This window comes from Histomonas meleagridis, assembly GCF_020186115.1.
Source record: "Histomonas meleagridis strain 2922-C6/04-10x chromosome Unknown contig_51, whole genome shotgun sequence".
Taxonomy (NCBI): domain Eukaryota; phylum Parabasalia; order Tritrichomonadida; family Dientamoebidae; genus Histomonas; species Histomonas meleagridis.
In genome coordinates, this window is record NW_027150894.1 from 472,059 (window position 1) to 488,837 (window position 16,779).

The 16,779-nt window shown below is 28.1% G+C and overlaps 3 protein-coding genes across 3 annotated transcripts; 2 read left to right on the forward strand and 1 right to left on the reverse strand.

The window, feature by feature from the left end:
- Positions 1-2,052: 2,052 nt before the first annotated feature.
- On the forward strand, positions 2,053-3,315 carry GO595_007063 (Dolichyl-phosphate-mannose-protein mannosyltransferase; the record flags this gene model as incomplete). The annotated part of the gene is made up of 1 exon (XM_067920486.1): positions 2,053-3,315. One exon carries the CDS (start codon positions 2,053-2,055, stop codon positions 3,313-3,315), a length of 1,263 nt encoding a protein of 420 aa, XP_067772582.1.
- A 539-nt stretch (positions 3,316-3,854) lies between these two features.
- On the reverse strand, positions 3,855-7,067 carry GO595_007064 (uncharacterized protein; the record flags this gene model as incomplete). Its single annotated transcript, XM_067920487.1, has 1 exon — positions 3,855-7,067. One exon carries the CDS (start codon positions 7,065-7,067, stop codon positions 3,855-3,857), a length of 3,213 nt encoding a protein of 1,070 aa, XP_067772583.1.
- A 4,617-nt stretch (positions 7,068-11,684) lies between these two features.
- On the forward strand, positions 11,685-13,643 carry GO595_007065 (TIR domain-containing protein; the record flags this gene model as incomplete). The annotated part of the gene is made up of 1 exon (XM_067920488.1): positions 11,685-13,643. One exon carries the CDS (start codon positions 11,685-11,687, stop codon positions 13,641-13,643), a length of 1,959 nt encoding a protein of 652 aa, XP_067772584.1.
- Positions 13,644-16,779: the final 3,136 nt, after the last annotated feature.

The window sequence follows — 16,779 nt, forward strand, 5'->3', positions numbered from 1 at the left end:
TGTTATAATATTAAAATAATAAATTTACCAAAAGTTCGAAATATTATTAATACAGCATTTTATAATTGTAGTTCGATTTATGAATTAAATTTAAATAATATCACGAATGTAAACGAAGGACCGATTGCTAAATATTGTAAGTCATTAAAAATCATTCACATGAATTCACTTGAAAGTTCACCAAGATTTTTTATTTGCGCACATGCAAAGTCTTGAAGAAGTTTCATTAAGAAAATTAAAAATTACGAAAAGTTATTTATTTTATAATTGCACAAATTTACGAAACATTAATATGCCAAACTTTGAAACAATGATTGAATCTGATTCAGGTTATGAATTTGCATATTGTTCATCACTCGAAACAATAAAATTACCATCAATAGAAGAATTCTATGGTCGAAATACATTTCAGAATTGCACATCATTAGTCGTAATTAATATCTCTAAAACAACAAAACTTGTCGAATATATGTTTTCAGGTTGCTTTGATTTGATTGATGTTAATTTATATAGCGTTACTACACTTCCATCATATTGTTTTAAAGATTGTACATCATTAAAAAGCATTGAATTGAATATTAATGAATTAGATGGAGATGGACATTTTTCAGGGTGTATTAACTTAGAAATAATTAATCTTCCAAATTTATTAGAAGTATCAGAAAATGCGACAAAAATATTTGAGAATTGTAAACGCTTAACGATTATATATTTACCATCTTCTCCACCAAAAACATTTAATGAAAATATATTTTCAACTACAACTAAAGAAAACTTAAGTATTTGCTTATACTATGATATATATTATGGTAATTATACAAGTGGTTCCAACGGCACAGGTTACTGGAAAGGAATAAATATCACACTTAATGACGATTTAACAAGAAAATGTAATGTACATAGATATCACGAGACGAATTGGACTTGGATTGATACTTTACTTATATGTATAGGAGTTGTAGTTTTGTTGTTCATAGGTAGTTACGTGCTATTTATTTATTTGTGTCGAAAGTATAAAAAAGAAAAAGAATCACTGGAGACTGTGCCTCATTTAAATATTTCGATTATTGATCCGATTTAAAGAAATTCAATAATATATAAATGATTTTATATCAGTAAATTCAAGTGAATTTTCCATGAAAAACACATAAAATATAGTATTTATAAAACAAATATATTCATTGAAATGAAGAACATTCATGGCAATATAAACAATTTTTTTTTTGGTTTATATTTTTTAATTTTATTTGAATTTATTCCAATAAAAAAAACATTTGAAGTTTGCATGCAAATACAATATCATTATATTAAAATCTTTTGATATTGTGGAAATGACAAAAAAATAAATGGAAAAAAATAGATATAAATCAAATATACAACAATTTAAATTACAGAAATAGAACCATTTTGTGTCATATCAAAAAGTACCAGGTGAAACAAAATGTAACATGATGAAACAAAATATATAAATATTATCCCTGTTAATTTCAAATATTATATGACGTTAAAAAAAAATATGAATATATCAATGTTTACAGATTCAAGACAAAATAAATATAATTACATCACAACCTTGGTTAAGTAATTTTACTTTGTTTTGTATAAAAAGAAAGAGAAAATAAACCCCATTTATTTGTTTCGATTAGTGATTTTAAAATAAATTTGGTTATTTTGGTCTGCACTTGATCAATTGTGCATTTTGGTCTAATTTGTTATCATTAATATTTTAATGAACTAACCTTGGCACTGAGAAACAATATCTAGCGAACAAGCAACAAACAAACAATTTACTAACTTTTGAATTTTTGTGTGGTTTTCAAAAAATGAATAAAAATTGATCGTTGTTTAATGAGAGAAAAAGATCAAAACTCGGCATTCTTGGCAATTGATGTGATATTTGTACTAATTGTTGGAATTGTCTCTCTCTACACAAGGCTTTGGACAATTTCTTATCCAGATTGCATCATTTTTGATGAAGTCCATTTTGGAAATTTTACGAAATGGTACATTCAACATCTCTTTCATTTTGACATCCATCCACCTCTTGCAAAAATGACCATTTCTCTTCTAACCTATCTTCAAGGTTACAAAGGCACCGAAATTGAACATTTTGATCGACTAGGCCGACAATACTCCACCACGGAAACAGTTTATGTTATTATTAGGATGGTTCCAGCCATTTTTTCTGCTTTTTGCGCACCATTAATATATTGTTCTTGTAGGTTACTTTACATTACACCATTTTCCTCATTAGTAGCGTCATTATTTGTAGCCCTTGACACCTCCATGATAGTTGAGAGCAAGTTTATTCTCTCAGATGGTGTTCTTCATTTTTATTGTGCGTTACATTTCTTTTGTTTTTCATTATTTATTCGACGTGGAGGGACTGTACTTGCTATTTTAGCTGGTATTACACTTGGGATGGCCGGTTCTTGCAAATTTACAGCTCTTGGCCTCATTGCAGTTGATGGCATATCACAAATAATTTGGATTTTTATGGCAAAGCCCACACTTTTCGAAATCATTATCCGTGCCATTGCCATTCTTATGCCTGCCTTTTTAATTACATATCTTTCTTGGTTAATCCATTTTGCGATCACTCCCATTTCCGGCCATCACGGCTACTACATCAAGAAAGAAGATTCCCACACCATTGCTGATCCGAAGAAGATCAACACATATTATTGGGGGAATCGAGTTTCCCGATCTTCATATTTGCTACGGTTTATCCGTTGGAACATTGTCATGAACGGCATAAACATGCGAAGCAAGATTCCTCATCCGTGGGAGTCTAACCCCAAATATTGGCCTTATCTTGGCGACAAATACGTTTCCTTCTATTCGAAGCCGAATCGACGCATTTGTTGCATGGGATCTCCATTAATATATTGGACAACATTCTTCGGAATGGTGATAACATTTCCGTCGCTGTTGTTCAAGAGAGCTGGATGGCAGAACTTGTTGTTCATGCTTTCATGGGCTGTTTCATATATTCCGTTTTTGGGCGTTCCAAGAACAATGTTTCATTATCATTATTTAATTCCTTTGATGTTCGCTTCGATGAATTTGTCCGCTTTGATCGATCGAATGTTTAGATTGAGATCTGTGAGAGGCTTCGTTTGCATGACGCTGATCATACTGTGCGTGCTGTGCTATTTGTATTTCGCCCCGTGGATATATGGAACGGAATGCCCGAACTGTACCGCAACAAGGATTTGGTGGAGCAGATGGAACCAGGGACCGCCAAGGCCACTCCTGTACTACGGAAAGGAACTGTTTAAGACAAAGGAAAAGAGAATTAAATTGCCAATATGACTTAAGTTACATATGTAAAATAGAGTTATTACTTTAAAATGAATTTCTTTTTGGTTGTAAATATGAAAATAATTAATAATTTTTTTTTTAACTTTTAATTGTTTATATAAAACAAAAAAATAATATGTTACTGAAACTAGAAATTGTTGAATCAATAAAAATATATTCTTAATTTTTTATTGTTTGCTTAAAATATTAAGCAAAGTTTTTGTGAATGTGTTAAATTTAATTTCAGCTTTTTAAAAACAATATCTATGATTATTAGATATTACAAATTTCTTCTGTTTAAGTAAAAAGAAAATTATCAAAAATTAGCAAAATGATACCAAACTATGAATTAAATTATGAAAATTGTTAAGTGATAAAATTTCCCAAAAAGAATTAAATTTAATTTCAGCTTCTTAAAAACAATATCCATAATTATTTGATATTACAAATTTCTTCTGTTTAAGTAAAAAGAAAATTAGCAAAATGATACCAAACTATGAATTTTAATTATGAAAATAGTTAAGTGTAAAATTTCCCCAAAAAGAATTTTATTAAATTTGTGTCGCCGCCACAACTGACAGTTCCTTCACTATTGGAACATTACATAATTCTCTTATTAACTCTAATCTCTTATTGCATGCGTCATTAAATTCTTTCACAGACATCAAAGGCACAATTGCATCACCGCATATTGATAAACCGAAAGCTATTCCTTCGGCTGTCATTGTCTGTTGTTCACCGAATGGTGTTAACATATCCTTAAAGTTGGATAATTTCTTCACGTGATAGAGACCGTTTAATGTCGGTTTTATGATCAAAACCATTTGGTCACTTTTCAGATAATCCTTACTAATTTTCAGATCGAAATCGGTTTCATTGAAAATTATGTGTATAACCGATTCGCGTGCCATATTGAAAATGGTCTTTGCGCCATCTTCAGCTTTAGCCATGGAAGGACATACTAAAGCGGATACAGAGTTTGAAGATGGGATAATAGGTACCGTAGTTCTTAAAGGAGGTAATTTGTGATCTTTAGCCGCAGTATCACTTACGACCATTGGCTCACTTATTTCACGCATAAATTGCTGAAGTAACTGCGAAACTCTCTTATGATGTGCGGGCTTAAACAAGAGGGCATCATCTTCGCAAGTAACATGTAAAACTGGAATAACATTTACATTTAATTTTTCAAGTTCATCAAATCGTTTTATAACAGATAACACATGTTCCTTATTAAGTTGTAATCTTACGGAAAGTGAGTTATTCGAATCCAAAATACCAATAGTTGTTAAGAAATCAATGACTTTTGGTCTTTTTGCAACAATTGGTTGATTGAAATTCGGATAAAATCCAAAGTAATCCCATTCCAACCAAGTTTGATATTCTTTTCCAAACTTTTGTAATAACTTATCATCTTCAGCCTTTAACTCATTCAAATTCACTTTTGAAATGTCCTCGATTGGGGTGCCCTGGAGCTGTATCGGCTTCACATCAATTTGGGGTGGCTGCGGCAGAGCGGTTTTGACGATATCGTTTGCCAGTTTTGGCTCAGGCGAAGTTGACTTTATGTTATCCGATACGATCCAAATTGTTTTACCGAAAGAACCACGAGCGAACACCACTAACGGCCCAGTTCCGTCACTTTTTTCGATGAATGAAACCAACAATTTTTCTTGTACCGTATAATAATTTATTACCGGGTTATTAATTGCGTATTTTTTGATGATTAATTCTTCGTTAATTGTTAATGAAGAGTCCAATTTCCTTGAGAAGTAATCAAGGATTGGAATATGTGCATCAATTCTTGACACTACAATATTACTTAACAAGTTAATAATCGGCAAATGATAATTATAAGTTTTTGCCGATTCTTTATTCGCTAAATAAGCGCTTAACTTATTATAAAACGGATAAAACATTTCGAGTTCTTGTCTCTGATGGAATATGTCTTCGCCCCATTCGATTAATGTTATTAACAACAATAGAACCGATATTAATACGTGTGGATTTTCTTTGACTTTATTCGCGCAATCCAAAATCGAATTTAAGACATGTTCTTCTAAAAATGCTTTACTTAATTGTGGACGCGCTCGAATTATTGCGCTAATGTAATTAATTAATCCGGAGATGAAACTAATTCCGTTTTCGATTTGTTCATAATTCTCTAAGTTAGAAAAGATATCATTTATTTGTTTAAAGATGGGATAATCAATAAGTTCAAATGAATTACATATAAATTTATATAAAACGATTTTGTAATGTGATGGAAACTTAGTAAATGGGTCTAATAAACTACTATACATATCAGAAAACTTTTTGTCATTACGTAATATGACTTGTGAACTAATTAATGAATCAAATGTATTCGATAAAAGTTTCATTGGTTCGAATAAATCAGTTGGAGTTTCTGAATAATCAATGTTCTGCATGTTTAATAATGACACTTCTGATAGGTATGGAATAAATTGATAATTATGTGAAAACGATTTGGATAAATAATTATAAAATGATTTGATACAAAAAGGATATTCTTTCTTAAGGAATTTTAAGATATATGTAATCATCTTATAATAGATATTCTCGGAATTATCAACTTCAAAATGTTTCATGATTCGCATCATCGTCGTGATGTTTTTGGATATAACAACATCAAATTCTTCTTTTGGTGATTCAGAATTTTTAATGTCAGAATATAATAATTTGCCAAATAGTTGTAAAAAAGTGACAGCGGGGAAACGGTTAGTTAACAATTTTGATAACGTTTTTGATGCCGAGCGTGCGATCTTATAAAGAGTTTCACAAATAGAACTTGCTTGATCAAGTGTTCCTTTGAGTGAGTGTATTTTGTTTCCATCAACTGGCGATACTGAATTAACAAGAATATAAGAAATTGATTGATCATCAATTTCTTTTCCTTTGATAAAAATACCACCAACAAATGGATTACTATTGGCATCTATTGGGATATTGTAGATTTTATGAAGAAAATAGTTGAATAATCGAATAGTATTTTCACCCCATGATTTAATAAAATCAATGTCATTACTCCAATCAGAGAAAAACCTTCCAATACGCTTCCATACATGATCTTCTTTTATTCCACTGGTATATAATGCTGAGAATAGTACATTTGCTACTGCTTGTTTGAGTGAATGATGTTTCTCACCAAGAATCAATGTAAGTGTTGCAGAATGTTTAACTGTGATTGTATCCAAAATGTTAATAAGGGTATTAATAAGGACAATCCATGTTTCTTGATCGAATACTCGAGAATAATTTAAATGAATATCATTATAACAATATAAAATACCACTCAAAACCGAATAAAAAGCATCCTTTGTGACGTCTTGGGAAACTGGATGGTTCATTTGAAACGGAATTGATAATTGCATAAGAATCCTTCGAATATATTTGTTTTGCCTTTGTGGTGACCCAAAGAAAGACATGTCTTTAAGAAACTCATGATAAACATCTAGGGCACATTGCATTAATTTATGATCATCAATGGTCATTGATAATGCAACAGCTAAGAATTCCATTAAAAACTTAATTCTTTTTTTAGAATTTAAAGGAATTGCTGATGGGTCTTTATCGATATAGCTTACAATGATTTTACAAGCAGGAATCATAACTTCATCTCTTGGATATGTTAAAAGTGCATAATGAGAAGAATTATCTTTCATAAGTGTTGGATCTTTTGATGAAGGGAGATAAAATGGGAATTTTACCTCGGGATTTCCCTTTTTTTCGTCGTTGGATTTCATTTTTTTATTGTTTTTTTGTCTTTCAATATCGACCGTTTGTAATCCTGAGTAAAAAATTTACGTCATATCAAAATTGACAATTTCATAGAATATTTGTGAATAAGTCTGGTTGACTGTAAACATTGTTGAAGAACATCCTTATCATCTTAGACATTATTAAAAAGAACTAATAACAAAAAAAAAGAGAATCCTTATATTTGTATAGATGAAGAAAAATAAAAAAGTTTAGTAAAATAATTTAACTTATCCAGAAATGATTTATTTTCATGTAATTTGTTTTTAATTTTCATCATAATCACAAAATTCTATTCAGTTTCTAAAAATTTATATTTTATAATAAAATAAAATATTTTATTTTCAATGATCTTTGATTGTTGAGTATAATGGCTAAAAATAATATCATTTTATTAATGTATAATATGTGATTAATCATTATAAATGTTTCAAAAGTAAAAATAGTTCAACTTTTATATTTTAAAATAAGTTTTAAGTTTTATTCTTTAATCAAGGAATTCATTCAAGCAATTGCACTATTTCTATGTAACCATTTTCAGATGCTTTCATAAGTGCTGTTTTAAACAAATAGAATAATTTCCGAATATTACATTGAAATTAAAAATTAATTTGTTAAATTTTAATTTAATTAAATAAATATTTTTGATGTTAATATCTATTTCTTTTTGTTCCAGCAGTAATTTAATTACTTTTATGTTATTTTTATAAGATGCTTTAATAAGTGCTGTATCATATATATTTAATAATTTCCAAAATTTATATTGAAACATAAAAATGTTTTAATAAAAATCATACAAAAAATGGTGAAATTTTCGGCATTAATATCAATTCCTTCTATCTCAAGAATAAACTTTACAGCTTCTACGTTTCCTTCATATGATGCTTTCATAAGAGCTGTATCAAATATTAATCATAAATCCCATTTATTACTTTGAAACAGAAAATTATGAAAGAATTTTATATCTTTCATATTGATATCAAATCCTTCACGCTTATAAAGTAATTTCATCATATCTATGTTATTATTACAGACAGCTTTCAAGAAGGCTGTATTAAATATACTAAATAATTTCCAAATAATATTTTGAATTCTCAAATTATTGAAAGAAATTTCATACAAAAATAGAAAGCATCTTGAAGATTAATATCAATTTCTGGTTGTTTAAGAAGTAATTGAACTATTTCATTGTGATCGTTTTCAACTGCATAAATAAGTGGCGTTTTAAATGATTTAATTAAATTCCACATACTATTTTGAAACATATAATTATTGAAACAACTACTAAATAAGATAAATAAAAATCTTTAATATTGACATTAATTCCTGCTTGTTCTAGAAGTAATTTAACTATTTCTGTCAAACCTTTTTCACAAGCAATCATAAGTGATGTTTGAAATTATTCAAATAAAATCCAAATACTATTTTGTTATTCGAAAATTTTAATAGAAACCAAAAATAATATAAATCAACATTTCTAGCATTAATCATAATTTCTTTATGTTCAACAAGAATTTTTACTATTTCTATATAATTATACTCAACTGCGAACATAAGTGCTGTATTAAAATTACGACCAAATAAAAAAAATAAATATTTTTAATATTGATATTAGTTCCTTGATGTTCAGCAAGCAATTTTACTATTTCTACATATCTCTTCTTACATGCTACAATAAGTGGTGAATTAAATATTATAAGCAATTTCCAAATGTTATTTTGAAATTCTAAATTATCAAAACAAATTTTAAATAATACAAATAAAGATCTTCCATATTAACATCGATTCCTTCTTCTTCCAAAAATAATTTAACTATTTTTATAAATCCATTTTCAACAGCTATAATCAATGGACAATATAAATTAAATAAATTTTAAATATTTTTTAAAACATAAAATTATGGAAAATAATATTTTCACGAATATTAGCATCTTCTTTATCAAGAATATATTCAACAAGTTCATTATTTCCTGCTTGTACATAATATTGATTCGTTAAATAATATGGAATTTGTTTTCCATTCAGAAAATGCTGAACTAAAAATAAATTACCAATTTTTGCTGCTTCAACAATAAAATTAACATAAATTTTCATCCCTTTTTCTTGTAAATATGTAAAAATATCGTAATTATGGTGTTGAATACATATTATTCCTAAATCTTCTATATTTTCAATCTCAACAATTTTATTTTCAAAAAGATAATGAAAGATATCATTTCGATGAAATTGAATTGCTGTTTCATATGCATTTTCAAATGATGAATGATTTTGTTCACATATATGAATGATTTCTTCATTTCCGCCTGCAATTGCATATTTACCTGTGTTTTCTATTTTTGCTCCATTTATAAGTAAATATTTAAAACATTTAACTGATCCAAAAAATGCTGCATAATCAATTAATGTAACATTTTTATGATTAATAAATGAATATCTTTCATAAGGTGATGGTTTAATTGTTTGATTAAAATCAAAATTTGTTTGTGATGATATTTCTTGAAGTTTTTCTACTTCATCATTTCGAATGATTTTTGCAATTTCATTAGGATTAACTCCTTCTCTAATTAATTTCTTATGAAGTTCCCAATCATTCTTTGAAAGTTCTTCAGTAACGATGTCAAAAAGTGTTTTCTTGTTTTCTTTATTTTGTTTATAAGTAAAAAAATTTAATAATTTGCTTTTAGGAATAAATGATTTTTTAAGTTTATGTTGAATAAAATCTTGTTCACACAAATTCTTGAGAATAAAATTTGATTCATTAGTATGATTCACTATGAAAATAGTGAAAACATCAAAAATTTTATATTTGATATTTTTATCTTCTTCATGTTTTTCAATTTCATTTAAAAATTTTAAATATACGTTAATATCATGCATTTTCGTAGCAAACAATGAACAAGTCATCTGAATTATAATCATATTGAATGTAATTGGATATGTATCATCAATTATATTTATTAAAGATTTTGCTCTTTGAGAAATATTATTAGCGTCTAAACTAAAAATTATGTTGCTAATTGATAAAAGAGTTTGCCATTCATTGTGATTGTTATTTTTTATTAATCGTTTTTTCTTAATAGATCTTTGGACACGAGAATCTTTCGAGGGTATCATAATCTTTGTAATATATGGTAAAACAATTGAAAATTCACATAAAAGTGACAAAAGAAGGAAATTTTTTTATATTACTGCAAACTCAAAATATAATCACTTTGTGGAAATATAAATATTATATTAAGTGTTGGTTAAAATCTTTCTTACCAATTTTCTGGAATGCAATTTTTCAAAAAATCAGCTGATTTGCAAGTCAATTTTCAAATTTTGAATTTTTAATTGGATAAATTATAGTAAATAATATAAATGGAATATATAATAAATATGAGCTTTTAAATCATATTTAATTGGAGAAAAAGTCACTTTTTAGCATTGAACCAAACAGATGATATAAAAAATAATTATTACACATTCTAAAATTTTTAAGAGAAATATAACTTATTTTTGAAATATATCATAACATTCAGTTTTAAATAAAACTTTTTGTTTTTCCAGACACTCAAAGTTTTTGATCGTCTTGAATTCAATTTCTCATGTGATTAGACCATTTATAAATTTAAATTAATGTTTTTGTTTTCTAATGAACGAAACTTTATTATACCTATGATGAATCAACATATATAAGAATGGGAGGTCTTAAATATGCTTTTTTTAAAAATCATCAACTTTTTGAGATCATTCAATTCTTAATAATTTATCATAAAATTCATAAATGAAATAGTATATATGTTGCACTGTTTATTTATATTATTTGCATTTTTATTTGAAGCTTTAATAATTTTTTACAAGGACATGAAAATCGCTTGAGCCTTTCTGGCAGAACTAAATTCATTACCAACCTCAAATATGTGATTTTTGTTTGAGTGAAAGCATGAGATTTTATTTCAAGAAATAAAACAAAATAATTCATATAAAAGTCTGAAACTCAGGAATTTGCTACCTCTTGTTATTCAACATGTTTTGATTCTTAATTGCCTTCATCAGATATAATTGGTACGTTTGCTAGATCTAATCTTTCATATTCTGCATCAACTTTTTTTTGGATAATATTTAGCTCATCTACTGTATCCTTAAGCATTGCAATTTGCCTCTTAGTTTGAGTCTTTAACTTTTGATAATCATGAAACTGTTTTACTCCATTTTTATATCTTGTAATCAAATTTTGAAAAATTTGGTATATCTCTTCAGGATCCTTATTGTCAAGATTATCAACAAACCCCGAAGCTTCAGATTCAGAATCAAAGTTATCATTTGATTGAGCTACCATTGGAATATCAACATTTAATTTCGGAATTTCATTTGAAATGTCAAATGCATAAGATTTTCTTCTTTTAGGATTTGATGGAGTGACATATTTTAATGCATAATTTGATTTTTTTTGAATTTCTTTTTCAAAAACTTTTTTTGGCATTTGATTTGATTTATTTTTATTTGGCTTTTTTGGTGGTTCAATTTTTTTACTAATTATAGGTTGTGATAATCTGTGAGTTCTTTTCATTTTTTTTGGCGCGTTTATACAGATATTTCATATAGCATGTCAGAGCTATCTAATGATTTCTGGGATTGACGATACTAGGCAATATCCTACCGAGGATGAATTTAAGATATTAATTCCAAGGTTAAAGGATTATTTTAGTTTACCGGAGCGATCTAAAGAAAGAAAAGAAATGGTTGACAAAACATTTAACGAACTTGGAGATAAAGAAAGATGGCCCCAAAAGAAAATCCGACTTTGGTTCAATAATAATAAAACCAAATTCCTTAATAAAACAGACAGAATTCTAACCCCACAAATAACTCCACAATTTGCTATAGATCCAAACATCAAACCTAGTTTTCAAGTAGATGAACCAGAGCCAACGCAAAATGAGGATCGCCCAATAGAAACAGCAGAAGTTCAGGCTCTAAGAAGTTCTCCTAATCAATTTGTTCTTCCTCAAATTCCAGCAAAAGAAGAAATAAACACATATTTTAATTTATATGTTTCAGAGCGCGAAGAAACAAATGAAGCAGAAGATGATATTCCTAAACTTCCAGAAATTCCAAAAGAAGATTTAGATTTTGATACCCTTGATTCTCTAAAATTTTCACATTATAATGTCCTTCTTGATTTGAGTCATCGGGCCAACTCTCAAATCAAGAAACCAGATAATGATCGATTAAAAATGTTATTTGATATTGAAATTCGATTTAATGAAGTTCTTCGACAAATGCATGATCAACTTAAAATTGATCGCATTTCGCCAATTAACAGAAACAATCAAATTGCTACACCAAGTTCATTTGGTGTAACTCGTATGTTATCTATTACATCAGAATCATATGCGGGTAAAAGACATGATCAAATCCAAACCTTACGCGAGAAAATATCTGACGAAATCCTCTTTGAATGGCCCATTTCCCGCAAAATCCCAAAAAGTATAGAAAATAACGAACCCCTTCTCAACTTTTACAAAGGAAAGTGCCAAACAAACGAAGAGGAGTTAACGGGCATCCAGTGCGGTTGTTTTTCATCTCAGAGCAAATTTGCCTATGTTTATAAGAACCGTGTAAACAGTAGTCACACTCTAAAATATGGTGGGAAAGAGATATCAACAGGGTTTTTCAAAGAAGCAAATTCAATGGTCATCGATGAATCCGATGGAAAAATATGGATTCAAGCTGATTGTCGCTTAAAATCATTTAGTATGGAGACGCTTGAGCCAATTGATAACTTTGAAGTTGGTGCTCGTTGTTTAGCCCAATCATGCATTTGTATTTGGGATCAATATATAGTTGTTGGAACAGACCGTGTTATATCCCTTTGGCTCAAGGATCAACCTGGCGCTACAAATTCAAGTAATCCAGACACATTTAAGAATAATTTAAATGAAGAAATAGCCCGTAGACAAGGCTTAAATTTTGATTTAATTGATTGGAGTCGCGGCAAGAAACCACATAATACATTTTGTACCACATTTAATGGCAGAAGTCCTGTTACATCAATTTGTGGATTAGATGGAGTCTTAGCAGTAGCATCCGATCAATATCCCACGATACATCTCATGAATGAAAGAGGCAAAATCGTTGGCCGGTTAATCTTACATGTTGATGGAATCACTTCATTATCATCAAAAGATGGAACAATTTTATTTTCCGGTTCCAAAGATATGACTGCCAATGAATGGGACATTAAAAGCCTCTGTTCAATAAACCAATTCTTCATCCACGAAGGCCCTATAATATCATTGACACATGGTAACTATTTTGGACATGAGTTTCTGTTTACGGGCGGCGGAGATAATGTAATCAGAGGATGGGACATAACTGGGAAAAGAACTATCTTCGAAATCAGACGCGACATAAATAATACAAAGGAGTTGACACCAAAGTTAATTATGTTCGATACAGAAAACGCTGTTTTAAATGTTTTGTTTGTGAATAATGAGTTGGAATCGATGTTGTTCCAAAACAGTCAAAGTTCGGTATGGAAACAATATCGTTTCGATAATATAAAACAAATCGTATGATATTATTTTTGGTATTTGAGTTAATAAATTATATATTTATGATTATTTATAATTTTTTGGATAAGATATCATAAATTGAATTTGGAAAACTTTTTTATTTAGAGTAACAAAAAGATATTGATATATGCTTTTCCATACTTAGTATCACTCAAAAAAGTTTTTTGATCAAGCTTTTATTTTTGGTGTTCATTCTCGCATAAAATGGAAGTTTATATACGGTCGGTTTAATTTTTTTGAAACAGGTAAAGCACTCAAATTTAGACTTTATGTTTTTTGCTGCAAAATCGATTTAACAAAAGCCAAGAACAAATCCAAAAATCATTTACTGAAAAAAATTAATTGTTTTATATATTTTTCTCATCCAATTTCTTATCATTATATGAATGAGTTTGCTCTTGCTACATGTTAACATACATTCTTCAATGAATACACATTTTGTAGATGTCACACCTAATTTCTATGCTTAATAGCAAGAAAATATATTGGTATATTGAACTCAATTAAAAAGTGTGTAAAACAATTGTTGAATTCTTCAAAATTATGAAATAAACGGCCGTCATCACGATCGTTGTGGGCACCCCCAAATATATTGGAAACCAAAAATTTTTGAGATACAAACCATAAATGTTTACTAAAGCTATTTAATTTATCAGATGTTTATACGATTATCTTCCACGAAATCATCTGCAAATGGGTCATCAAATATGAGTCATTTTAGTTGTTTCAGTTTCTATTCAACACTTTCAGCCTTTTCTGTTTGCTGTATGTTATTTCTTTGATGACGAATATATAAAACGACAACTAAACATATGATCACAATAACTACAACTATACATACGACTACGATTATTATTATTGTAGCTGTATTATACACCTGTGTCATACTATGAGTCTCTTCAAATACAATAGAATATATTATAGTTATGGAATACGTATATCGTTCATTAAACTTTAATGATTCTGTAAATGTATTTGACTTAGTAAATAAATCTTAATTTGAAAATGTATTTGAGAATGTATTTGATTGTGAGAACGTGTTTGACATAGTAAATGTGTTAGAAAATGAATTCGATTCGGTGAATGCATTTGATTGAGTAAATGAATTTGAATTCGAAAATGTATTTGATTGTGTAAAAGTATTCGAAAATGTATTAGATGATGTAAATGTATGAGAAAAAGTATTTGACTTCGTAAAAGTTTATGTTATCAAATCCATAGTAATATCACAATCATATACATATCCTGAATCTAAAGAAGTAATTTGAATTAATTCATCTACAGATTGTCCATATCGAACAATGGATAACGTAATTCCGTTTGTTAATGTTTGTGGAAATAATATCATTTTACACCCAATGGTTTGAAAGGCTGTATAAGCAGTGCAAATATTTGTAATGTCCCAATTATTAACTACAACTGCATCTGAATTAACAGCTGCACTTGCATCATTATAATATTTTTCATGTTTTAGACCACTAATTTAAAAATATTTTAATATGTTGAATTACAAATTATTATACCAAAACTCTCATGCTATAAGTTCTGCTTATATTCCAAATAAAAAATTAAAAAAATAGACATAATATTTAATAATAAAACCGAAATTCTTTAAATGGGATCAATGATCGAAATATTTAAGTGAGGCGTAGTTTCGAGTGATTCTTTTTCTTGTTTATTCTTTTTAAATAAGTAAAGCAACAGTATATAAGTACATATTACCAAAAAAGCCGGAATTAATATGCATAAGAGTGCAATGAGTAGTATTTTGTTGCCATTATCATTCTGTAAATAAATACATTCCTGAATTAAATCATCATCAATTTCAATATTTATTCCTTTCCAATAATTTTTAGGACATGTTGATACACCACAATCGTTTCCATAATTTTCATAAGCGTCTTTAGCTGGCAAACAAATACTTAAGTTTCCTTTTTTTATAGTTGAAAATATATATTCATTAAATGTTTTTGGTGGAGAAGATGGTAACCAAATAATTGTTAAGCGTTTACAATTCTCAAATATTTTTGTCGCGTTATTTGATACTTCATTTAACTTTTGAAGATAAATTTTTTCTAAGTTAACACATCCTGAAAAATGTCCATCGCCTTCAAAAAAGGTAACACTTGTAAATCCAGCTTCATTTAATGATATGCAATCTTTAAAACAATATGATGAAAGTATTGTAACTTTGGGTACTTCAATGTAAATCAAATTAATACAGTTTAAAAACATATATTCGACAATTCTTATCGCTTTTGAAAAGTTAATTGCTACTAATGATGTGCAATTCTGAAATGTATTTCGACCATAGAATTCTTCTATTGATGGTAATTTTATTGTTTCGAGTGATGAACAATATGCAAATTCATAACCTGAATCAGATTCAATCATTGTTTCAAAGTTTGGCATATTAATGTTTCGTAAATTTGTGCAATTATAAAATAAATAACTTTTCGTAATTTTTAATTTTCTTAATGAAACTTCTTCAAGACTTTGCATGTGCGCAAATAAAAATCTTGGTGAACTTTCAAGTGAATTCATGTGAATGATTTTTAATGACTTACAATATTTAGCAATCGGTCCTTCGTTTACATTCGTGATATTATTTAAATTTAATTCATAAATCGAACTACAATTATAAAATGCTGTATTAATAATATTTCGAACTTTTGGTAAATTTATTATTTTAATATTATAACAATGAATTAAAAAATTATTACCAATAGTTTCAAGTGCTGGGAATGAAATATTTTCAATTAAATTACAATAATAAAATAATTCTGAGTCAAAAATATTTTAATTTTTGGTAATGAAACTTCAATTAAATTACTACAATTATAAAATGCATATTTACCAATATTTTCTACGTTTGGTAATGAAATACTTCGAATTCGTTGACAATCTTTTAAAAAATAATCACCAATTGAGATGACTTCTGGAAAATTAATATTTTCAACTTTATCACATGCTTTCGTAAATGAATTAGATCCAATATATTTTAATTTTTAAAAACTCAAAATGATTCATATTAACATTAGATATAAAATAATCATTTACTTGAACTAAATTTGGTAAATTCATGATCTCTAAATTTGGACATTCTTCAAATGGCGAATCTCCAATCGTAATTAATGAA